Source organism: Leptonychotes weddellii, chromosome 11, assembly GCF_054177405.1.
Source record: "Leptonychotes weddellii isolate Sample4059 chromosome 11, ASM5417740v2, whole genome shotgun sequence".
Lineage (NCBI taxonomy): Eukaryota > Metazoa > Chordata > Mammalia > Carnivora > Phocidae > Leptonychotes > Leptonychotes weddellii.
The window spans coordinates 72,717,071-72,742,280 of record NC_138379.1 but is presented as its reverse complement, the minus strand read 5'-3'; the positions used below and the strand labels follow the sequence as shown (position 1 = coordinate 72,742,280).

Sequence of the window (25,210 nt, the reverse complement as noted above, 5' to 3'; positions counted from 1 at the left end):
CACAATAAAAAGACCTGATTTGTAAAGCAAGATTGGGATTTTTCATTTCTCTAATTCGTGACTGATTATAATTCAGGATTTTCAATTTCTAAACTTTCCTAAATATGAACCAAAACCATTCATTAAGAACCAAAGCACATCAAATCTACCACCAATAGATAAGATTATCACCTTGTCATTTTAGACACCTAAATAGCCTTTCTTGTTCTATACAGAAGAGTTTCTGTATACAAACAAATGCAATTAGCATGCTCTCCACTTAAGCAAAGATCATTTGAATAACTTATGCTTCACTTTTCTTGGATTATATACTAATTAAGAGGTACATAAACTTAGCTTTTTATTACTTCCTGGATATAAGTTAGTTAAGAAACTAACTCCTTATGCATAAATGGCATTATATTTGAGAGGTATTTATTAGTACTGAAAATATTTAATATTCTATTAGAATAATTAAATATTTAATTTTTGAATATGGACAGTAAAATATACTAAGATTTTAACAACAGTGGATATTATCCCTGAGTGGTGAGATCAGAAAATATTTTAATTTCTTATATTTTATACTTTCCTACATTTACTAATTTTCTACTATATGCATTTTTTATAAAAGAATAAACATTATAAATCTTAGATGCTTTAATTAAATATTGCTGAACTAAAAAAAGTTCCTTCTACTAGGAATGTCAATAACTAATACATTTAAGAAGGTTATTTTATAATTTGATTGTCCAGTATTAATAAAAAAATTAAAATCTGTTCATCCGCGAGCAATTTAAAATGTCCTACATTTTCTAAAAAGTCTTCAGGTGTTAGATAGGAGGAATGGACGATAGAGGGCTCTGTACAGGGAAGATACAGGCAATAGAGACGCTATTTTAGTTCTGAACAAACAAGGTTCGATATGACATGTAGAATTTAGGTTTAGTGATAGGACAACCAGACAGACATAATTAAACAAAATGAATGTCAGGTTTGGAGAGAAAAACAAAATCTATGCAGCAATAATTTGGAATTTATTGAAAAATAAGATTTAAAAAATAAAGATGGTTTAAAATTTAAGAGTTTAGGAAGATTTCATTTTATAAAAAACAAAGGATTCCTACAGATGTGTAGTTCTGATAAAATATTAAAAAAGATGACAGAATTTTATATCTGGAGACCTTAGAAGTCATCTTTAAAGCTTACATTTTATCTTTCTCTATGTTTCAAACTTCTTCATTTGTAAAGTGACACGTTCAATCATAACAGCAGTTAGTGTGGTAGGGCCAGAACTAGAACCTGATTTCCTTGGATACTCTATAAATCAGAAAGGAACTCTATTATAATAAATTATTAATATTAAAAACATGGAGCTCTAAATTGAGAGAAAAAGGAAATTTGATCTAAATAATATCCATCATAGTTGCTGTTGAAGTTTCTTTCTTTATTGATAAATATATGTTCCTTTATATAGAATTTTAAAAAATGAGAAGTGGTCAAAAATTTTATTGACATCCAAAGAGTCTGAAGTAATTCAGTATCACTAAGATCATCTGACATGGTAAATTTTCCAATAAGGTCTATATTAATTTAACCTTATGTTATTGAAAAAACAAAAACACAAAAAACAAAACAAAACAAAAAAGACAAAGCAAGAGAGAAGTAGTCTACTTCTGTAGGGAAAAATTTCCAATACCAACTAGAAAAATATTTATAATTGTATATACTTAGAAGATTCAGCAAAATTTTATCAGATCAGGAGATCAGAGTATGGACAGTGGGAATTTAAAAGGAATGTGACTGATTAGCTGGCAACCTGATAAAAAACACAGCAGGCTGCCCTAAAAGCAGGAAAAGAGAGTTTAGTCAGCAGTTTTCCTGGTTCGTTTTTGTTGTGCACCTCACCTGCTCTGGAAGTAGTTTGCTAGCTCTGACGCTTCATGGTTCAGACTCCTCAGGTGCACGATTAAATTTCCAGAGTTGGTGAACATGGCGCCACATGTTTTGCACTCGTAAATCCGAGGCTTGCGGATAATGTGCCGGGAAACCCTCATGTGGTGTTTATATTCCCCGAAGGAAGTGAAAGTGGCACTACATATCTGGCACCGGAAACAGCGTTTACCTTCATGCTTTAGGCGATGCATCTTTAGCGAGTAAGCCCTGGTGAACTTTTTCCCACAGCGGTCGCACTGAAATGGTTTAATTCCTACAAAATCAAGCAAAACAAAGTATTATCTAAAAACAAAATAGAATGAAAGGTCACAAACCCCACAAATTTCTGAATTATAATTTTGTAGCAATAGGTAATTTAAAAAGACAAAAATCACCAGCAAAAATGGATTCCAATTCAACATCTCAGAAAAGGTACAGAACATTTGAAAAGTCACTAGTGCTTAAAAAAAAAAAATAAAGAAAGAAAGGCATTAGAGGGAGAGGTAAACTTGTTAATATATACTGAAGTTGATTTTTGAATATTCTTCTAAATCATCTATTTTCTACACTTCAAAACAATTTTTTTTTTAAAGATTTTATTTATTTATTTGACAGAGAGAGACACATAGAGAGAGGGAACACAGGTGGGGGAGTGGGAGAGGGAGAAGCAGGCTCCCCGCAGAGCAGGGAGCCCAACATGGCGCTCAATCCCAGGACCCTGGGATCATGACCTGAGCCAAAGGCAGATAAATGCTTAACGACTGAGCCACCCAGGTGCCTCCAGACTTCAAAACAATTTAATCACAGTATTTAAACGGAATTGAAATCTCCATAGAACATTATTATTTCAATTTCATTAAAGTAGTACAGTTTATACTGAAAAGATGGAAAAAGGACCTACTCTTCATTCCCTGAGAAATGAGAAGAAAAAAGGAAAATTCTAACATCTCTGAACATAATAATCATGGTAGAACTATTATTTGGTGAATTGGGTTTTTGGGCATTTAATGTAAAGTGATAGAAAAAATATGTAGAAACTAATATGTGAATTTTAAAGTATATTAATTGTCTCTTCCAATTATCACAGATTTGGCAAAAAAAATTTTAAAAACCTTCAAAATAACAATCTGTTGATTTAATAAAGTCATAGGGAATTGATGTTAGCTCAAGGACTATTAGACTTATCTACGGCACAGCAAAGTAAGATAATAACTCAGCTGAAAACAGTAGCAAAGATTTCTTACTCTATCAGAGGTCAGTGTTTTACCCACAAGAATTCTGTTACCTTTATATGATCACTGAACTTAAATTTCAAATCTGTTTTATGCGTCATTTATTAAAAATCTCTTTTATACTAAAAAATACTACAAAGTTGACTAATCAGGGCACTGAGAAATTTAGGATTGCAGAATTGAAATTAAATTATTGTTATTAAATTTTAAAAAACACTTATTTGGAAATAATTCCAACCGTAAAGAGAAGTTACAAGAATAGTACAAAGAACACTAATAAATACCCTTTTAATGTCATTTGCTCCTCCATCTGTATTTGTGCTTCTCTACTGCACATATACACACAAACCAAATATATCAAATACTTTTTATGTATGTATCATACACACATACCCCTTCAAATTTTTTTTTTTTTTAAAGGTTACATACCTCCTGATTTTATTTCTTTTCTTTTTTTTTTTTTAAAGATTTTATTTATTTGACAGAGAAAGACACAGCGAGAGAGGGAACACAAACGGGGAGTGGGAGAGGGAGAAGCAGACTCCCTGCCGAGCAGGGAGCCCGATGCGGGACTCGATCCAGGGACTCCAGGATCATGACCTGAGCCGAAGGCAGTCGCTTAACCAACTGAGCCACCCAGGCGCCCCACCCCTTCAAATTTTAATCTGAATACTTATGCTTGTGGCAAATGTGCTAACCAAACAGCTTTCTGACACTGTACCATTTAAGCAACAAAGGCTTATCTGATTTCTCGAAACCTATTTTTTAAACTCAAAAACACCTGTTTTATATTTTTAACTGGGATTTTTTTTTTTTAAGATATTTATTTATTTATTTATTTGACACAGAGAGAGAGAGCGAGCGAGAGAGAGAGCGCACAAGCAGGGGGAATGGCAGGCAGAAGGAGGAGCAGGCTTCCCTCTGAGCAGAGAGCCTGATGTGGGGCTCGATCCCAGCACCCTGGGATCATGACCTGAGCCAAAGGCAGACATTTAACTGACTGAGCCACCCAGGCGCCCCTTAACTGGGATTTCTAAATATAATGTTTCAAGTACTCATTTATACAACAATAGGGAAGGTGACATTACCTGAGTGGATGAGCATGTGCTGTTTTAGGTTCTGAATACGGGTGAATCGTACCCCACAAGTTGGACACTGAAAAGGTCTATCTGGACCATTTGGACTTGGTCGTTCTGTACTGCTGGTAGAAGGAGCAATGTAGAGTTGGTAGGGATACTGAACATTTTCCAATCTAAAAAAACAGACCAAAGAAGGCAACCAGATTCTGATTTTTAAGTTGAATAAACATTTCTGCACAACTTTAAGTGAACAAAAGAAAAAAAGACTTTTTGAGAGTTTAACTGTTATATTAAAAGTTTCGTTTATGGCAATAAGAAAAACAATGTTATTGTCCAGAATGTCCAGCATCTTAAGTAACATATCATAAATGATTTTACCTCAGGCATCCTTAATCTCTCTAATCCTTTCCTTCCTAATACTGCTTTAATTTAGGTCTTCATCAATACAAGTTGAATAACTCCCTCTCTTTAGCCCCCCATCCCTCCAAACCCATCCTCTGTTTCACAGTGATCTGATTAAATCAGCTCCCTCTTTAAAATCCTGTAATGGCTCGTTGTTACCTTCAAAGTCTAAACCCCTTTGCAAGGCATAGGAGACTCCTTATGATCTGGGTTCTGTGTATTTTTCCAGCCTCATTTCTTCTCATATTCCCCAAACATACCAAATACCAAACAGTTCCTAATATTTCTCTCAATGCTGTGATTTTGTACATTTAACTGATGATGATGCTGTTTAGAGATGGGTAAGACTAGATGAGTGGGATTTAGGTGGGGAGTTAGAAGTCTTGGCCATGTTAAGTCTGAAATGCCCCTTATACAACTATGTGGAAATATGAAGCAAGGAAGGCCAGTCTGAAGATAATGACTTGGGAATTATGGGTACATAGATGACGATTCGGCAATCGTTCTCTGTAGTAAGTCAAACAGTAAATATTTTTGGCTTTGCACATCACATGATCTCTGTTTCAACCACTCAACTTGGCCATTCACAGACAATACATAAACAAATGAGCATGGCTTTATTGGAACACCTGATTTACAAATAAAGGTAGTGAACTGGAATTGGCCTGTGGTTCACAATGCACCAATCCCTCATGTCGATTTTAAAAGTAATGGGCCTGGGCAGTTTTAAAATGCCAAAAAACCCTGTATAGGTGGTCTCATTCATGATGTAATGACCTCTTTACTCTGAAAAATAAAATGAGGTACGAATAAACTTCTTACATAATTCCCAGTTAAAATGTTTGGATTTACAGTTGCAAACACACCCCTTTATAAGAACATGACATACTACGTCAGTACTAACCGATCATCATCATCTGCATGAGCATTAGTGCTAGAAGTGCTTTGAAGTGTAGGTAACCCTTCAGTGACGCCTTCATCTACTGAGCCTGTGAACAGAAGGACAAAAAGAGGACAGCTGTCAATACTGTGGTATAAATAAGCCAAGATATTAATTGCAATCTGTATCTCCAAGCCCCCAAAACACAGAACATAAAGAAATCTTTAAAGAGAAATCATATGTAAAACAACAGCCTTATATTACTACTTAAATTCTTTTAGGAGTATTTCTTTGATATAAATTTCAGAAACAAACAGACAAATTCAAATGTAAACTAAACAAAAATCCGCATCAAATTATAACAATAATTTAAGGAAGCACTATTTTTACTTTCGAAAACTTTATTGTGACAAATGACAGTACACACAACTTTTACGTAGAATTCAAGAGACAGCTATAAAGTGAATACGTATCTGTGCAACCTCCATGAGTCCCACTAAAATACTGCCAGCATCCTGTAAGTCCCCGTTTACCCTACCTTGATCACAAATTCCTCCTTCCAAGAGGTAAACTTTTCTATCTTTTATGGTCATTTCCTTCCTTTTCTTGTCCCTCTTCCTTTTAAAAATAATTTTATTCCTAACACATGTACCTATAAACTACTGGTTGGTTCTTGCTGGAACACAGCCATGAACCATCTAGGGCTGCTTTTACACCAGTGGCAGAGCAGAGCCATTGTGGTTGCGACAGAGACCACATGACAGCTAAGTCTAAAATACTTACTATCATGCCCTTTAAGGGAAATCGGCCACCCTCACCATCAACAGTACAGTTTAGTATTACTGCTTGCAAACTTTATATAAATTGAATTACACTGTATATATTCTATGTCTTCTTTCCTTCCATATTGTGGACTGATCCATGCTATTACAGGTGAAAGTTTACATGTTTGTAATATTCATAATCTATGCATTTCGCTCTTAATGTACAGTTTCAGGCTATTATGAACAATGCTGCTGTGAATATTCTTGTACACGTAACTTAATGCACATATGCATTTTTTTTTAGGGTATCTATACTTCGGAATGAAATTGTTGGGTTGGGGCGCCTGGGTGGCTCAGTTGGTTAAGCATCTGCCTTCAGCTCAGGTCATGATCTCCGGTTCCTGGGATCAAGCCCCATGTTGGGCTCCCTGCTCAGAGGGGAGCCTGCTTCTCCCTCGCCTCCTGCTTGTGCTATCTCTGTCACTCTCAAATAAATAAATAAATAAATGATCTTAAAAAAAGAAATTGCTGGATCACAGGATATGTATATCTTTATTAGAAAATGCTAAACTCTTTTTCAAAGTGATGGTACTAAATTTACATCACTACTTGCAATGTATGAGAGTTCTGTCATTCTACCTCCTTAGTAACACTTGGTATTGTCGAATTTTTAAAATTTTGCCCATCTGGTGGGTGTGTAGCAATATTTCATTGTGGTTTTAGTTTATTTCCCTTATTACCAAAGAGGTTGAGCACCTTTTCATATATTTATCAAACCACTTGTTTTGTGAAATGTTGTTATTGTCTGCTTTTTGAGTTTTTTCATATTTCAGTGATATATGTTACAAATATTTTTCTCTCTTCCATGGCTTGTCTTTTTACTCTTTAGATAACCAAAAATTTAAATTTTAATTTAACTGAATTTATAAGTATTTTCCTTCATGGCTGTGTCTTTTTGGTCTTGTTTTTAAAAATCCTGGGGTGCCTGGCTGGCTCAGTCAGTAGAGGTATGATTCTTGATCTCAGGGTTGTGAGTTCAAGCCCCGTGTTCAGTGTAGAGATTACTTAAAAATAAAATCTTAAAAAAATAAAAATAGGGGTGCCTGGGTGGCTGAGTCGTTAAGTGTCTGCCTTTGGCTCAGGTCATGATCCCAGGGTCCTGGGATTGAGCCCCACATTGGGCTCCCTGCTCCGGGGGAAGCCTGCTTCTCCCTCTCCCACTCCCCCTGCTTGTGTTCCCTCTCTCACTGTGTCTCTCCCTGTCAAATAAATAAATAAATAAATAAGTAAATAAATAAATAAATAAATAAAATCTTAAAAAAAAAAAAAAAATCCTTCCCTACCTCAAGTAATCTTATGAGATTTTTGTTTTGCCCTTGACATTTAGGTCTTTTCTTTAATCCACCTGGAGCTGATTTCATAATTAAACACTTTTACTGAAAAGTCTGTCTTTTCTTCTTTCTCTGCAGGCCTCTAAGTGTATGGGTCTGTTTCCAGGTTCTCTATCAGTCCCATCTGCTTGTCTGAACTTATATTAATGCCAATCTTCAGTTACCAGAGCTTTATGATCAGATAGAGCAGTAAGTCGTCTCACCTTGTTCACTTGCTTCCTGAACTCCTTGGCTATTCTTGGCCCTTTGCATTTCTTTATATATTTTAAAATGAGCTTGTTAAACATAAACGATAATAATCATTCTATTTCCCCTCTTCTTTTAGTTTGGAAATTATATAATCTTTCTCTATTTTTTACTGGTTACTTTGGAAATTAAACACATAACTACCAAAGTCTGAAGTTAAACAAAACCTTTGAACATTAAGGATCTTAGAACGGTTTAACTCCATTTTCCACACATTCTTATTTTGCAACTTATGAATTATTGTGATATTGTACTTCTTTGTTTTGATAAAGTCCCACAAAACATCATTACTCTTTCACGCAATGTTTACCTACATTTGTCCATATATTTTGTCCTTTGCTCTTCACTCCTTCTTGTATATTAGGCTTTCCATCTGTGCTCACTTTGCTTCTGCCTGAAGCCCATCCTTAAGAATTTTCTTTAGTGAGGATTTGGTGATGATAAACTTATTTTTGTTTCTTTGATAATATCTTTATTTCACCTTCATTCTTGGAGAGATATTTTCACTGTGTGTAGACACCTAGATCAGCAGTTATTTTCTTTTAGCAACTGAGGATATTATTCCACTGGTTTCAGAAGTCATTCTTCTGAAGGTAATGTTTTGTCTTATTATTTTCTGAATTTTCTCTATAATGTGTCTAGGTTTGCATTTTTATTATTCCTATTTGGGATTTGCTGGCCTCTAACCTATGGATTGGTGTTTTTCATCAATTCTAGAAAGTTCTCATTCTCTTCTATTCTTAGGGCTTCATCAAACCTATGTTTGTATTGTCCATAATCCTTATCCCCTTCTTCACAGTAGTTTCTTTTTTTTTTTTTTAAAGATTTTATTTATTTATTTGAGAGAGAGAATGAGATAGAGAGCATGAGAGGGGGGAGGGTCAGAGAGAGAAGCAGACTCCCTGCTGAGCAGGGAGCCCGACGTGGGACTCGATCCCGGGACTCCAGGATCATGACCTGAGCCGAAGGCAGTCGCTTAACCAACTGAGCCACCCAGGCGCCCTTCACAGTAGTTTCTACCATTGTTCCTGTGATGGTTAATTTTGTGTATCAACTTGACTGGGCTAAGGATGCCAAGATACCTGGTAAAACATTATTGCTGGGTGTGTCCGTAAGAACATTTCTGGAAAATATTAGCATTTGAATCGGTAGACTGAGTAAAGAAGATTGTCCTCACCAATGCGGGCGGGGGATGGGGGGGATGTTTCATCCAATCTGTTGAGGCAAGCCAGAATAGAACAAAAAGGTAGAAGGGCAAATTTGCTTTCTTTCTGCTTGAGCTGGGATATCCATCTTCGGTTCTTGGACACCAGCACTTCCAGTTCTTGAGCCTTTGGACTTAAGACTTATACCATCAGCCCTCCAGTTTTCAGACCTTCGGATTTGTATGGGATGACGCCACTGGCTTTCCAGGGCCTCCAGCTGGTAGATACTGTGGGACATCTCCTCCATAATTACATGAGTGAATCCATCCTAAGAAATCTCCTTCTATATACCTATATATATCCCATTGGTTCTGTTTCTCTGGAGAACCCTAATACAATACAGTCTTTCTCTGGGCAGCATTCAGGTGTTTCTTTCTTTTAAAGATTTTATTTGTCAGAGAGCGAGCGAGAACGGGAGCATGCACAAGCAGGGGGAGCCGGCAGGCAGACGGAGAAGCAGGCTCCCTGCTGAGCAAGGAGCCTGACGTGGGACTTGATCCCAGGACCCTGGGATCATGACCTGAGCTGAAGGCAGACGCTTAACCCACTGAGCCACCCAGGTGTCCCACAGGCGATTTCTTTTATCTTCTGATTCACCAATTCTCTTTCCTGCAAAATCCAATCTGCTGCTAAAATGTTGACAAAGTTCTTTATTTTGGTTTTTTCTTTTCTAGAAGTCCTATTTTTTCCCCCCTCAAATCTGCTACAACGTTTTACAGTATACTGTTGTCTGTAATTATTGTTCAAGCTTGTTTATTTCATTAAGCTTGGTAAGCATATTTATTTTATATCTGTGTGTGAAAACTATGCCAATTTATTTCTGTGGCTGTTTTTGTTTTCCTGTTGGTTCTCTCTCTGCTGTGTTTTCTTGTGTGCCCCGGTTGTTTTTCACAGTAGTTATTGCCCTTGAAAACGATTTGTAGAGAGAATGATTTGCTTAGGATGGATATGCCATCTTTCAGAGAAGCTTTATGTTTGCTTCTGCTAGGTTCCTGGAGGGCACGACCTAAACCAAATTCACTGAAATTCCCTGGCCTACTTGTGCAAGGAATAATCAGGATCCAAATCTGCAAGAGGGCTGGTCAGTGGCCACAACTTCTCAGAGATTTGTTTTTTTACCTCTTTTCCTTTCCATCTTCTACTCTGCCCACTGCCAAGGCAGCTATTTCTACAGTTCTCTGGAGTCTGGAGGAAGGGGAGCTGATTTAGTTGTAGTGGGGAAGTCCTTTGGGGGTCCTTACTTAGTGTAGAGCAATGTCTCTAAGACTTCACAACTTTCACATACTCTGGGCCTTAACTTCTTGTTTGCCCTGTTCTTTGAGTTGATGAACCAAAGCCCATTTGTGTTCTGGCAAATGTCTTAGGAAACAACTGGTTTTAGTGCTCGGATATCCATATACAGGCTCCCCTTACCTCAAGTTTAACATGGCAGTTCCCCGACTATCTTTCTTTTTTTTTTTTTTTAAAGATTTTATTTATTTATTTGACAGAGAGAGAGAGAGAAAACACAAAAGCAGGGGGAGCAGCCGAGAGAGAGAGGGAGAAGCAGGTTCTCCGCTGAGCAGGAAGCCTGATGCGGGGCTCGATCCCAGGACTCTGGGATCATGACCTGAGCTGAAGGCAGATGCTTAACCGACTGAGCCACCCAGGTGTCCCTCCCCGACTATCTTTCAAATACTTTAAAGGTAACTTAAAAAAACCCCACATTGTTGTTTTTAGTCGGAGGGAGATCCGAACAACCTAGCCCGTTCTCACCAGAGACTGAACTCTGCCAATGTACTTATCGTATGCAAATAAGCTGTGCTTTACCAAATGAACATATCTGAATTGAAGCTGTGTTAGTCCACTTTAACAGCAAGCATGCTTTTGGTTGCAATATTTTAACGAAAGCTAAAATAAACTAATTGTAACAGTTTGCAAAATACCATATACATGTGGATATTTAATAAATATCATCTGTTATTGGACCTGTAGAATGAAATTTCCTTCTGATGAAAACTTAGAATCCAGTACTTCAGTTTTCCCCTTTGGAACACTTGAATTAGCTGACATTATTAAGAAATGAATACATTTTCCACTTAAGTAAAATTTTCCAAAAAAAACAAAACAAAAAAACCCCCAAAAAACCCACCTAATCCTTTTTAAGGCATCCAGACTTACTTTATTAAGTCATTTGTGCTAGAAACTTTGTGACATTTTGCCTTGACTTCTTAAATAAAGAATACTAAATATAATTTTGTTTCTTGATGACTCATGGTAATCATCAAGGATACCGATTATTATACTATGTTCTAATACAGTGACAGAGACTTTTGAAAGGACACAGGACTATGTGCATTTACATTCATCCCCAATTGCATTTGTATTCTTCCTGCATACCTCACACCCCCCAACCTCACTCTTACTGGTGTGTGTTTAGCATCTTTGTGTGTACCTTTCATTTTCTCTTTCCCTTACTGTCAAAAGACATTTATGCTTTCCCTCATACCTACTTATCCAACTTTTTTCCAATCCTTCTGATTTGTTTTTAATACAGATTGGGGGGCCAGATACTGCTGATTTTGTTTAAGAAAGAATTGTTCACTTGTCAACATTTCCTTCCCCATTCTCATTTTTTTCCTTAAAGAGAAGGGAATTAAACATTAACATTTCAATCTGTCCTAGGATAAAAACTGGAAAAATCCCAGTATTTGGACCTGGTCACCATGGACACACACAAAAATCTACTTTATAGCAGTATTCTGCAGCTATTCAGAGTGCAGGCAATATTAAAGCTTATAGGCAAAGACTTGCAAAAAAAGGACTGGAGGTCTGACTAGAGCAAGTCAGGAAGACTGATCTAACTGACATTTGCTCCTCACAATCAGACCACACTACTTCTAGCGGGGGCGGGGTGCAGTCTTGGTGAGGTGGAAATAAAAACCACTCTGCTTTGGACTGATCCTAGCACTGTCAAGAGTTTGCTTAAAAAACTGGTCAAAAAATAACTAAAATGGAGTATAAGATACATCTAGCAGATTGTCCCTCTTAAAACATTCTCCTCTTGCCCATGGTTATTAATGCACCAAAAGCTAAAAATAAAAACTACTCCAAGTTAAATTAAGAGTTAAAAAAGCACACTTTAAGAATTCTCTCTGGGGGCGCCTGGGTGGCTCAGATTGTTAAGCATCTGCCTTCGGCTCAGGTCATGATCCCAGGGGTCCTGGGATCGAGCCCCACATCTGGCTCCTGGCTCCTGGCTCGGCGGGGAGCCTGCTTCTCCTTCGCCCTCTGCCTGCCTCTCCCCTGCTCATGGTCTCTCTCTATCTCTCTGTCTCAAATGAATAAGATCTTCAAAAAAAAAAAAAAAATTCTCTCTGTACTGTGGACATTATAACACATAAATAGTGTTACATCACTTATGCAACTATTGATAAAAATCTTGTAAATTTTTTACCAAGGTGATGGTTTTTGCCAATAACACAAGTAATAATATGAATTGGAATTTAAACCAATTTAATAGCAGGATACACAAACAGTATTACTTTTCTTGAGGTATAGTGATGCTTCTTAAATTATGAAAATGGAGTTTCCTTTCTACACTATAGGGATTCTGCTTTGCAGCGGTAATGAAAGCTAAGAATTCTGAACAGAACCCTGTTCTCTTCTTCTTCTTTTTTTTTTTTTTTAAAGATTTTATTTATTTATTTGAGACAGAGAGAATGAGAGACAGAGAGCATGAGAGGGAGGAGGGTCAGAGGGAGAAGCAGATTCCCCGCCGAGCAGGGAGCCCGATGCGGGACTTGATCCCAGGAGCCGAAGGCAGTTGCTTAACCAACTGAGCCACCCAGGCGCCCTCCTGTTCTCTTCTTATTAAGAGGTCTCTCTCTTATTAAGAGAGATTCTACTCTTGAACCAATTAGTACTATATGATGGCTTCTGTAGCATCAAACTGATTGCTGTTTTCTGCTGCTAACCATTGTTTAAGTACCCAAGACACAAAAACTCTTCTGGGTGGTGAAAAACAACTCCAGTGGCCATCCACTACTGAACATTTACCACGTGCCAGCCACTTTTCTACATGTTTTTTAAACATTATCTCATTTCATACTTGAGAAAGAGAAAAGCAGCCTCTAACATCCAGGAACTGGCTTAACACTGACACTCAGGAGTGGGCCTGGTGTTCACAGCTAGACCCTGGTGCTTTATGTTGGACACAAACAATCTCACAGAACAACAACATGAGACCAGGTCACAATGGTCTGAGACAAAACACATAATTTTGTTTAAGCACAGCCAAAAACAAGGTCATTGTGCAATTACAAAAATACCAAACGTCCCCCTCTCTAGCTAATAAAAGTTATTTCTGCTATAGGTTCACATTAGTCTGCAATACTAGATATTTGTTAAGATACACAATCAAAGGGGTGCCTGGTTGGCTCAGGTGGAAGAGCATGTGACCCTTGATCTTGGGGGTCATGAGTTTGAGCCCCACATTGGGTGTAAATATTACTTAAAAAAAAAAAAAAGATACACAATCATAGTTTTTCCTGCTAACTGATATCACCAGTCCTGAGCAGACCCCACCACTTCCATGAATCCTCCCTAAAATCACCTAACACAAACCAAATTCTCTAAGTTCTTTCTAACACCCTCTTACTGAGAAACCCTAAAGACCCCAGGGTGTGTGATCTCCTACACTGCAAATGAGCAATAAAATCAACTTGCTCAATTATAGTTGTGCTCCTGGTAGTCTCTGGCAACCAGGCACTGGCAGGAATGGAAGACCCATCGAGATTCAATTGAAATTCTTGTTCTCTTGCACTAGGCACCCTGTTAACAGAGTGCACATCTAAAATCCCTTTTGAGGTACAATCTGTCCTTGGATGGGAGGTAAGTTCATTATGAATTGAGCTCAAATATTTCACATTAAAGTCCTTCAGTGGTGGGTTTATCTTGTTTTCCTAGAAAATCTTTTGGGAATATTTTGGTTATCTACTCAGATTTGTCACTGTTTCTTGGTGGGACTGTTTTCTAGTCTAGAACTACACCTGCTCCTATAATAGGAATGTCTAGTGTGTTGACCCCTGTCTGTAAGAGGAATAGATTATAATGAGGATGGAGACAGGACCAATTAGTCCACTGAACTGGGCCTGGAGGCTGAGTTCAGAAGATCTCTGATTGGCAAAAACTTTTTTTTTTTTTTTTAAAGATTTTATTTATTTATTTGAGAGAGAGAATGAGAGACAGAGAGCAGCAGAGGGAGGAGGGTCAGAGGGAGAAGCAGACTCCCTGCTGAGCAGGGAGCCCGATGCGGGACTCGATCCCGGGACTCCAGGATCATGACCTGAGCCGAAGGCAGTCGCTTAACCAACTGAGCCACCCAGGCGCCCAGCAAAAACTTCAAAACTCTACGAGGTATGACAGATGAAGCTTGAAGATTTACAGAAAGTGACAGAAGCCAGTCAGAAAAGACCACATATTGCATGATCCTACTTATATGAAATATTTAGAACAGGCAAATCTATAGAGAGCATATTTGTGTTTGCCTAGGGCTTGGGTGGGACTAGGAGGGATTCACTGCTAAAGGTACAGGGTCTCTTTAGGGTGAAGAAAATGTTATAAACTTAGACTGTGGGGATGGCTGCACAACTTTGTGAATATACTAACAACCACTAAAGTATATACTTTAAATGGGTGAATTTTATATGTAAGTTGTATTTCAATGAAGATTTTTTTTTTTTCAATGGAGATATTTAAAAAAAGAAAAACTTTATAAGGACTTTTTCAATTTTGTCTGTGTCCCCAAGAACTGCTTTGCTTACTTTCATATGCTCAGAATCAGGTATTGTCTGGTCCCTGATCAGTGACAACTGGCCTTTAGCCGAGCCCTGAAATAAAAAGTTACACAAGCATTATTCTTTTGGACCACTGCAGTTCTCATGAGTTGTCTCAATCTAAAACTGCCGCCTCTTCCAGGCCAAACATCTGCTTCCTTCATGTTTCCTCTCTGTAACACTAACTACTATACTTACCTCTAACCTGATTTCACCAATGACAATTTGGAACTGCAAGTGGCCATTTTGGGGAGAGCTTCTGACATAAACAAGACTGTTCACTTGAGATGCATCAACACTGTGCCACACTAGAGTGGGGATTTTAAGAGGCACTGCTGTGGATATTTCCAATGTGTGGCCTTGCTGTCTCCCACACAACCCTGGTAAGACATGGGTATGGACCAAACACTGAAGTGCACTTAAATACCTCCAAATGAGCAATCAGTTTGTTCTGGTTATTGTTTATTTTTAGGGTGGCTTGAGGCTTTCTCATGCTAAAGAGCTATGCTATAATGGTGGGGAAAAAATTACTAGATTTTGTTATTCCTGACTAGGGAAATCCCAACTTATTTCTCCAGTAACAGGACCACACATTCACTGATATTATTGTTAAGAACTCCATAAACGTTCTATTTTACTGAGACTTTCCACTGTCCTTATCATCCACAAACTTCAAGAAAAATAAAGAGAACAAATATTATGTAGCCATAAAAAAAAGAAAAAAGACATCTTGCCATTTGCAGCAACATGGATGGACTTTAAGGGCATTATGCTATGTGATATCAGAGAAAGACAAATACTGTATGATCTCACTTATAGCTGGAATCCCAACAAATCAAGCTCAAAGATAACAGAGAAAAGAGAACAGAGGGGTGGCTGCCAGAGGCAGGGGGTTGGGAGGATGGGAGAAACAGGTAAAGGTGGTCAAAAGGTACAAACTTCCAGTATAAAATAATTAAATCATGGGGACGTAATATACAGTATGGTGACTATAGTTAGTATCGTGCTGCATATCTGAATGTTGCTAAACGAGTATATCATATCTTAAAAGTTCTCATCACAAGAAAAAATTTCTTGTAATTATGTGTGGTAGCATATGTTAACTAAACTTACTGCTGTCATCACTTTGTAATACATGCAAATATCGAATCATTATATAATGTACATTAATTACACCTGAATAATAATGATGATAATAATAATAATAAAACATCACTGGTTTAAATTAAGAGAGACCTAAGAGACCAAAAAAAGGGGACAAAAGACTACAAATGGAATGTTAAAAAAATAGAAAATAGAATACCACATTATGATTTTTTATATTCAAAAAAACAAAACAGGATAACTAATGGAATTCCTTTTTTTTTAAAGATTTTGTTTATTTGTTAGAGAGAGAGAGCACAAGCAGGGGGAGCAGCAGGCAGACGGAGAGGGAGAAGCAGGCTCCCCGCTAAGCAAGGAGCCCAATGAGGGGCTCAATCCCAGGACCCTGGGATAATGACTCTAGTGGAAGGCAGAAACTTAACTGAGCTACCCAGGCACCCCAACAAATGGAATTCTAAAACTATAGTCATCAAAGCACTTAAAAACCCTCAAACTTCCACAGCCCCAAGTACTGCCAAGAGCCTTGATGGGAATAAGATAAATGCTCTTTAGGACTCACAAGTTAACTCCTTATGAGTTAATAATAGGCTGCCTTTTACAAGTGGGAATTTTAGTTTAAATCTTAGGTTCTAACTTTTTACCAGCTGATATGACTGAATACAAGAGAGTTGCAGCTTTATCACAAACAGGTATGAGCTGCATTTTGAAAACATTCACCAAAGAAGCTTCTGAATGATTTAAAATCTCGAGTTTTGGTCCTCTGGAAAAGATGTCACCAGAGAAAACTTGTCATTGACTATCACTTAGAAGGGAATTGATCAGGTACTAACAACTGATTTAGCAGTAAAATTTCAAGGTCCTGTTCACTAGATTCATGTTTCCCAACTTAGAGGACATAACAACATACTTTTTGAGGGATCCTTCAGAAGATACTGACTTTAAAAGTAGACAGCTCCTTCCCAAGATGACAAAATCATATTAGTTTTCTGATTCTTCAGTAGTCTTTTCTATCCCTTTACTACTAAATCTACTATCACTACTAATCTTGTCTAATACAACTAATGTGATCTCTCATCTACATCCCATTGTTTTCAACTCCCTAAGATCTCCTTTTGTCACTTAAGGAAAAACAAAACTCTTGTAGGTTTTCTCCAGACCATAACGACTACTTTGAATTTAACAGATCACTGAATCTATTATCCTCTATCTGATCTAGCTGACAAAAATTTAATAACTATTCCTTTAAACATATCAGAAGGTAGCTTCCCTTTTAATGGCCCCTTGTATCATATTATATTTCAGCTCTGAGCCTTGAGAAAAAATGTTCCTTGATCTGACATCATGGAAATGCTTCTGCTGAAGTCATTATAACCCTATCATCAAGGCCTATTCAATCAGAAAGACATTAATACTGGGGCTATCCTGATTATGACAGTCCCAGAGCTTGTTCTCTTCAGAGACACTTCAGTCTGGTTTGCAGAACCTGTTTTAACTGATTAACGGTTTCCTCAAGGAATCTGTCCATTTTAAGGGACATAAAACCGACTCACTCCTGTCGTAATGAATAATACTTATATTCCCCAAACCCCACCACTAGGATACTGCTTCTTGTGATCACAGAGTTTACAGGTGCCTGCTGCACACTAATTTACCCTGTGTATTTGTGGTAACTGTCAGGGATTTTCAGACATTAAAACTACTACCCCAAGTTGTACAACTACTATGTTCCTGGTGGTCTTTTGCTGGAGGGCACTGACATACTTAATGGATAGGTATTACTATCCTTACTTTATAGTTATGGGAACTCATTGAGGTTAAATGACTTTCTCAAAGTCTCACATCTATTACGTGGCAGAAACCGGTAGCAGATTCTAGATCTGACTCCAACCCCTGAACTTTTAATCATTAGTTATACCTTCTCCATATGATCAATGTTGTAATTCCACCATTATTCTAGCTGCCCACCTCAACAAATTATCTATTCACTACTGTTACTGAGAAAACTGTCAAATTATCTCTTAATATAACTGACCCCTGTAACAATTGCTTTACTTTTGATGGCAGATTTTAAAGTTTAGAAAAAACTGAATTCCTTTAACATAGTAAACTGTGGATTATCTAGAACTTTTTATTTTGTCTTTAGTGCCTAAAGATAATTGAATACTTCAAGACAAATAATAAAGCCATATCATGAAGTCTTTCTCACTTACAGTATTTTTTCTTAAAACTATACCAGATATTGATGACCATCTTTTTGAGTACCAAGACCCAACCGAAACTTAGCAGATCTTCTCTTTTAAATTTGCTGTATTTATTGCTTCTATTTGCCCTAAACTGGGGATGTCAGATTTTACAACCCCCTGCTGGGCCAACTGGCAACAAAAGGAACTTAAAAGAACAGGTAAACTCCTATCTGAATTAACTTCATGGATAATCAAATTATTATTTTAGAATTTTGTAATAATGGGCGCCTGGGTAGCTCAGTTGGTAAGCGTCTGCCTTCAGCTCAGGTCACGATCTCAGAGTCCTGGGATGGAGCCCCACTTTGGGCTCCCTGCTCAGTGGGGAGTCTGCCTCTCCCTCTCCTCCCCAGTCGTGCTTTCTCTCTCTCTCACTCAAATAAATAAAATTAAAAAAAAATTTTTTTTTGTAATAATGAATGTGTTAAATATTATATTCTCAGTCCCTAGGAAAGACGAACTACCTTTTAGAGATCTTCTTTAATAAATTAGTAGTAAAATTAAGTACTCTTCTGAAGTATTCTTATAGAATACAGAAAAAAGGTACCATACATATTTTTCCTTTCTCCTGCCCACATTTTTTGACTGCTTACTATACTCCAGGAATTGAACTTTATTGTAAAGCTTTGTTTTATTGTATAGATTTGGAGCTAAGATAGGTTAATTGACAGTGATTAGTATATTTACTATGAAGGCAAGGAAAACAACTTCTTTGGATTATTTGATTATATGATATCCAGATCATAGTTATTCACAGGTCAGCTTTATAATAGAATCTACATATTTGATGGTATATATTGGAAATAAATCATACTTATATAACTGATAGGTTTATTCTATTTAAGTTCCTAACTTCTCTATTTAATCATGTTAGTAAGATAGAAAGGCAAAATCTCAACTGATTAGATATACCTGAGAGTGGTAAAATCAGACTATTTCACATGCCTAGTTAGCAAGATAATGAGTTAGATTAATATTTGGTTTCTAAGTTCTCAGATAAAATGATTAAAATAGCAATATTCATTAAAGAGTTCATTATTCAGAAGGTGTTTTGAGGATTAAAGATTAGTAATTTTACAAAAACTTGGTCATATGAACAAATAGCTAACATTAAATATATTATTGAATGTGTGGTCACTGGAATTCTTCAAAAGTATCCTGACCCATGTCCATCGATAGATGAATGTTGTTAAAGATGTGGTATGTACACACACACACACACACACAGAGGAATACTGCTCAGCCATAAAAAAGAATGAAATCCTGCCATCTGCAATAACATGGATGGATCTAGAAGGTATAATGCTATGTGAAATAAGTCAGTCAGAGAAAGACAAATACCATATGATTTCACTCATATGTGGAATTTAAGAAACAAATAAAGAAAAAAGACAAAAATCAAAAAACAGACTCAAATATAGAGAACTGATGGTTACACAGAGGAGGTGACTGAAATAGGTGAGGGGGATTAAGAGCACACTTATCATGATGAGCACTGAGTAATGTACAGAATTGTTGCATCATTATATTGTACACCTGTAACTAATATAACACTGTATGTTAATTATACTGGAATTAAAATTTAAACCAAAAAAAAAAAAGAAAAAAAAATCTTGACCCAAAGACTTAAATATGATCTTTAGTTGGTGCTGTGGGTAGAACTGTGTCTCCCAAAAAGCTATATTCAAGTCCTAACCCCTGATACGTAGAAATGTGACTCTATTTGGAAATACTGTCTTTGCAGATGTAATCAAGTTAGATGAGGTCATCCTGAGTAGGGCGGGCCCTGATCCAAGGACTAGTGTTCTTATAAGATAAGGGAGATTTGGAGCCAGAAACACAGGACAGCCACATGAAGATGGAGGTAGAAACCAGAGGGATGCAACTACAAGTTGAGGAACAGCAAGGAGTACTAGTAACTGCCAGAAGCCAGGAAGAGGCAAGAAAGAACCCTTTTCTACAACCTTCTAAGGGAGCATGGCCCTGCCAACACCTTGATTTCAGACTTCTAACCTTCTGAAAGATGAGAGAATAAACTATTGTTTTGTATCATCCAGTTCGCAGTACACTTTGTAGTGACAACACTGAGAAACTCATACAGTGGGTCAAAATTCAAGAAATCAACAAAGTTAAAAGTTAATATGGCATTCCTGGTTCTCCAATCTTTTGGAGAACTCCTCCTTAGTATTCTTTATTGGCATTTCTTCTCTCCCTGAATATAGATATTTCTCAAGGATCAGTCCTTTGGTTTTAGCTTATATATTTTCCTGTTGAGATTCAATCTGTCACTGCTAAAAGAAAAGCCCTAAACCGGTAATCTTTAGTCTTGATTTCACCAATCTTGCTTTTTCAACTACTTTGTAGCATGACATTACTTGGTCATCACCCAAGCATAATTCACACAGACTTGACCTTATTGATTTACTCTTAAAACTAGGTTCCCATCTTCTTCCATTGATTTTCATATTTATAGTAACTGAATTTAACAGACTCCTATCCGTTATATAATTACCATTATGAAAAAGTAACTGTAAAAGGTTAATTGTAAGACTATCTCTATTTAGATAATATGAAAAATTATGACTTAGAATCAGTGAATAAGATGTTATCACTATTTTTCTAGTCATCTAAAGTTCTCTAACCCCTCCCATTCCCTCCATTCACATATTCAATATCATTAGGTAGTAATGATTCTTCCTTTATGAAGTCTTTTATATTTCTTTATAGTTTTACTCTAAGCATCTTCATTCACACAAAAACAACTCTCCTGTAACTAGTTTCTGTGTCTCTGCCCAGCCAAACTCCCCTGAATACTAATACCAAATTAATTTTCCTAAGTATCTATAAGTGTCTTATTTTTATTCCCTTTAAGGTAGACTCCTTATTACCACGAGGATAACATTCGAGCTTATGTGGCCTAGCTGTGGCAGACACTGCTAGTTGCACATAGTATCCATGCTCCTCCAATTCTGTTTGAGGCAGCTATATATCCAACTAATATACATATCTTCTCAGATTCCCTTACAGCTAGGAAAGACTACATGACATAATCTGGCAGCTTTTTTAAGGATTTCTGGGAACATTTGTGCTTTCTTGATATAAGCACTGCCCCTTGCTAGAATATGAGGCTAAAGGTGAAGCAAGCATCTTGTAACTAAGAAGCATATCAATGAAACTGACAAACTAAGGATGGTGGATTATAAATATACAAGGGACATAGGCCAGACTGATTACACTAAAGCCACCATACCAGTCTTGGACTTCATACTTCTGAACATTTTATGTGATAAAAATAAAACCCTGTTTGGTCTAAGCCACTTTGATGGGATCTGTTATATGTAGTTAAATGCAATCCTAAGTGAAACTAGTGTTTAAGATTCTTCATGATATGCTCTCAACTGCTCATTTTGTCTTCTCTCTCATTATTTCCAATACTTGCAGGCTTCCATGGTTTATTCACATCATTTTAAACTGAATTTGCCGCTTCCCAAACATGCAATGGTTTTCCACTTCTCTGGGCTTTTATTCATTTTCAAAGAAAAGTCATTCCCTCTCCTGGGCAAACTCATACTTACTAAAATCCAGTTCAAATATATAGTGCTAACTTGCTCTTTCCTTTGTGACCACCCTTAACACTTGGTTCATATCTCTAGCCTAGTACTAATCACTGATTTACAACTCTGCTTCCTCAATTAGACTATTAAACCCTCAGATGCAGGGACTATGTCTTTTTCATCATATATCCCCAATGTTTGGCACAGCGTAAGTTTTCAGTAAATATTTTGACAAAGAATAAAACACTAACCGGATTTTTAAAAACTGGTATATTCTGCATTGAAAATAATTCACAATTCATATATAACATAATCTGTCTCTGACCCATCAGAAATTGTTTAGCTATTTTCTTTCTCAATGCATAACTTGTAAAAAAAAAAAAAAAAAAGTACTAATAGTATCTAAAAAAAATCCAGTTACTGTGTTTTATTCTTTTTCATGATTCCTATAGGATCCAGCACACAACTTTTATCTAAAAGGTACTTAAAAATGCTCAAATTGAAAAAAAAAATGCTCAAGTTGACTTTACAATATCATGAAAAACACAGAAGACATTATACCTATGGAGGAAGACTGTGGACTAATCAGAAGGTCTTCTTGGACTTGTTCACTTCCTGGCACTGTCTGCTGATCACTCAGTGAACTCTGAGATGCACTGACAGGCTGAGACACTTCCTCATGGACCTCCTCATCACTCAACCTTTCTACTTTGACCCGGACATCTTCTTCAGTACCCAGAGGCAAGGTAGTTTTTGTGCTCTCACAAGTCACATAATCAGTCATTCTTCTCCCTGTCTCAGATGGGCCAGGTAATTCTAAAGTCCGGTTATTTTCTGCCTGCTTAACCTTATCAGGCTGAATCCTTCGATCAATTCCAAAAGGAAAAGTCCACGGAAAAGCTAAAGAAGAGTCAACTGGTTGATTTCTATTTTCTGAGTAGGAAGCTGAAGAATTCAATACTTGGGGAGAACTTGTTTGCGTGCTACACTTTACAGGACTTTCAGGAGACATAACAATGTAGCTTTTGCGCTTTCTCCGGGACTCTCGGCAGACAGGAATGGTTCTTTCTACCACACTGCACTCTGAAGACACAGGCGAAATACTTCCATCTCGAGAAGTAAAATTGCAGTTAGAGTTATTTTCTTGTCCAGCATCTAGACCCTTTTCTGGTTGGCTGTTGGGTGTATTCCATAAAATGCTTGATTTCATGAACTCTGAGCAGGTGCTAGCAACACTAAACATTTGCATATAGCTGGCTGCAGCTAGAACATCAATGATATTTTCTGTGTTAATTGACAGAGTGGCTGTGTAAGCATATTCTAAAAGGGGTATAAAGCCAGTCACTGTAACATGATGCAAATCCAACACATTCTTGTTCTCATCCTCTGCTTGGCCTACAAGTTTGGTGCGAAAGAAATCACTGCAAGCTGCTAGTACCACCTTATGTGCCCGGAAGATTTTGTCCTGGACACGAATTGTGATATCACAAAAATGTCCATCATTCCGCAGCATATTAAGCTTTCCAAGCATTTCCTGGCTGTGGGAAGAGGAGCTATGAGTAAATGTTTTCACACCCATCTTTTCCTTCCTCTTCTACAGATGCTCTTCAAGGATGCAAATGAATCAGAAATGTCCTAAAAAACACATAAAATAAGCATTAATTGACGGTGTAGTGGTTGAAATAGAAGGTGATTTACATTATTTTCATGTGGCCACTGTGCTAAATAAAAAAAGCTGAAGGATGGTAGAGAGAAAGTTCAAGGTAGGGAATATATTAAAATACATTCTCCTTACCATCCCCCCAAACTCTCCAATCAGTGGAGTCTGTAAGCTAACGTTTTAATGAGCTGGATAGTTTTAAATAATAAGTTTGTATATAAGACAATTATATAGATTTACAATTATAGAGTGCTCTCTATGTGCCAAACACTGTTCTAAATGCTTCACAATTGATATTTTAGTTGACTGTCCTATCAATAAGGACATTATTACTCCTGTTTAACAGAAAAGGGCTATTTTGCTAAATCAGAAAGTTCTTTTTTTTTAAAGATTTTATTTATTTATTTGACAGAGAGAGACACAGTGAGAGAGGGAACACAAGCAGGGGGAGTGGGAGAGGGAGAAGCAGGCTCCCCGCAGAGCAGGGAGCCCAATGAGGGACTCGATCCCAGGACCCTGGGATCATGACCTGAGCCGAAGGCAGTCGCTTAACCAACTGAGCCACCCAGGCGCCCAAATCAGAAAGTTCTTAAGTGGCAGACCAAAGGTTCATATCCAGACAGGCTGGCTCTACAGCTTCCCTCTTAACCTTAACGCTATATACTGCCTCTTTTAGGATATAAAGTGATTAAATATAGGGGGTTAAGACTTTAAGTTTTAGAATGTGATAAGCCTGGATTCCTTCCTCAACAATTCCTCCATGGTTGTTACCTGTAACAACCTGTTACCTGTAAATGAAACAATATATATAGTAATGCTTAGCACAGTACTTGGCTCTCTGTGAATGCTCAACAAATGAAAGCAGTTATTTTTATTGTTTATGTTCCTCATACAATGAAACAAACTTTCTGGAAATAAATTTATAAAAAAATGGCTAGTAATCAATTAACTGATTGGATTTTCCCTTAAAAAAGAAGTTAGTTTGCCTTTATCAGATTTCACATTTACTAAAAATACAAAAAACTGACATTCTCAAATAGTTTTAATTTAGCACATCTAATAATGCTTCAGTTTTTATAATACTTTTCCCCTAACCTCTTTTTTACACCCTCTATGTGAAGTCAGGGAGGCCTCTTGATAAAGACAAGAAAGCTAATGCTCAGAAAAGTTACGTGACTAACAAATGACAAACAAAGCTACAGACTGGGTCTTTTGACTCTAGATCACAGTACTTTTCCAGTGTAAAAAAAAATACAACTATGTAAATTATTTTATCTGTTATAAATAACTTTTTTATTGTTAGTACTGAAATAAGTGTAAAACAAAGCCACTTTGGAAATTATCTCTAGATAAAAAAGATTTCAAATACTTCAAAAATACAGCCATCAATTTTAAAAGATGCTAAAGATGATGAATCTTTAATGGACCTGGAAAAATGTTTGGTTCTGAGTATTAAAATGAATGCACAATTACTGATATATAGTGGACACTCAGTAGTACATATTACTATATATTTGGTGAAAAATATGATGAAAGAGTATTTGTATCCACATCACAGACACAGAGCAAGAGAACACGAGGTCTTTTTAAAAAAATTTTTATTGTTATGTTAATCACCATACATTACATCATTAGTTTTAGATGTAGTGTTCCATGACTGTTTGTGCATAACACCCAGTGCTCCATGCAGAATGTGCCCTCTTTAATACCCATCACCAGGCTA

General features: G+C 36.9%; 1 protein-coding gene across 5 annotated transcripts in view; it reads right to left on the bottom strand.

The window, feature by feature from the left end:
• ZBTB44 (zinc finger and BTB domain containing 44) overlaps positions 1-25,210 on the bottom strand; it is a 67,084-nt gene that overhangs the window by 7,324 nt on the left and 34,550 nt on the right. The window contains exons 2-5 of one of the 5 annotated variants that reach the window (XM_031025768.2): positions 22,389-23,462; positions 5,532-5,616; positions 4,235-4,347; positions 1,888-2,188 (exon numbers count right to left, since the gene is read on the bottom strand). In XM_031025768.2, coding sequence (XP_030881628.1) covers positions 1,888-2,188; positions 4,235-4,347; positions 5,532-5,616; positions 22,389-23,406 — 1,517 coding nt within the window. In that variant the 5' untranslated portion in view covers positions 23,407-23,462. Of the gene's footprint in view, positions 1-1,887; positions 2,189-4,234; positions 4,399-5,531; positions 5,617-8,222; positions 8,710-22,388; positions 23,463-25,210 lie in introns of those variants that run through there. The other 4 variants (XM_031025767.2, XM_006731167.3, XM_081799090.1 and 1 more) reach the window with 4 other exon arrangements.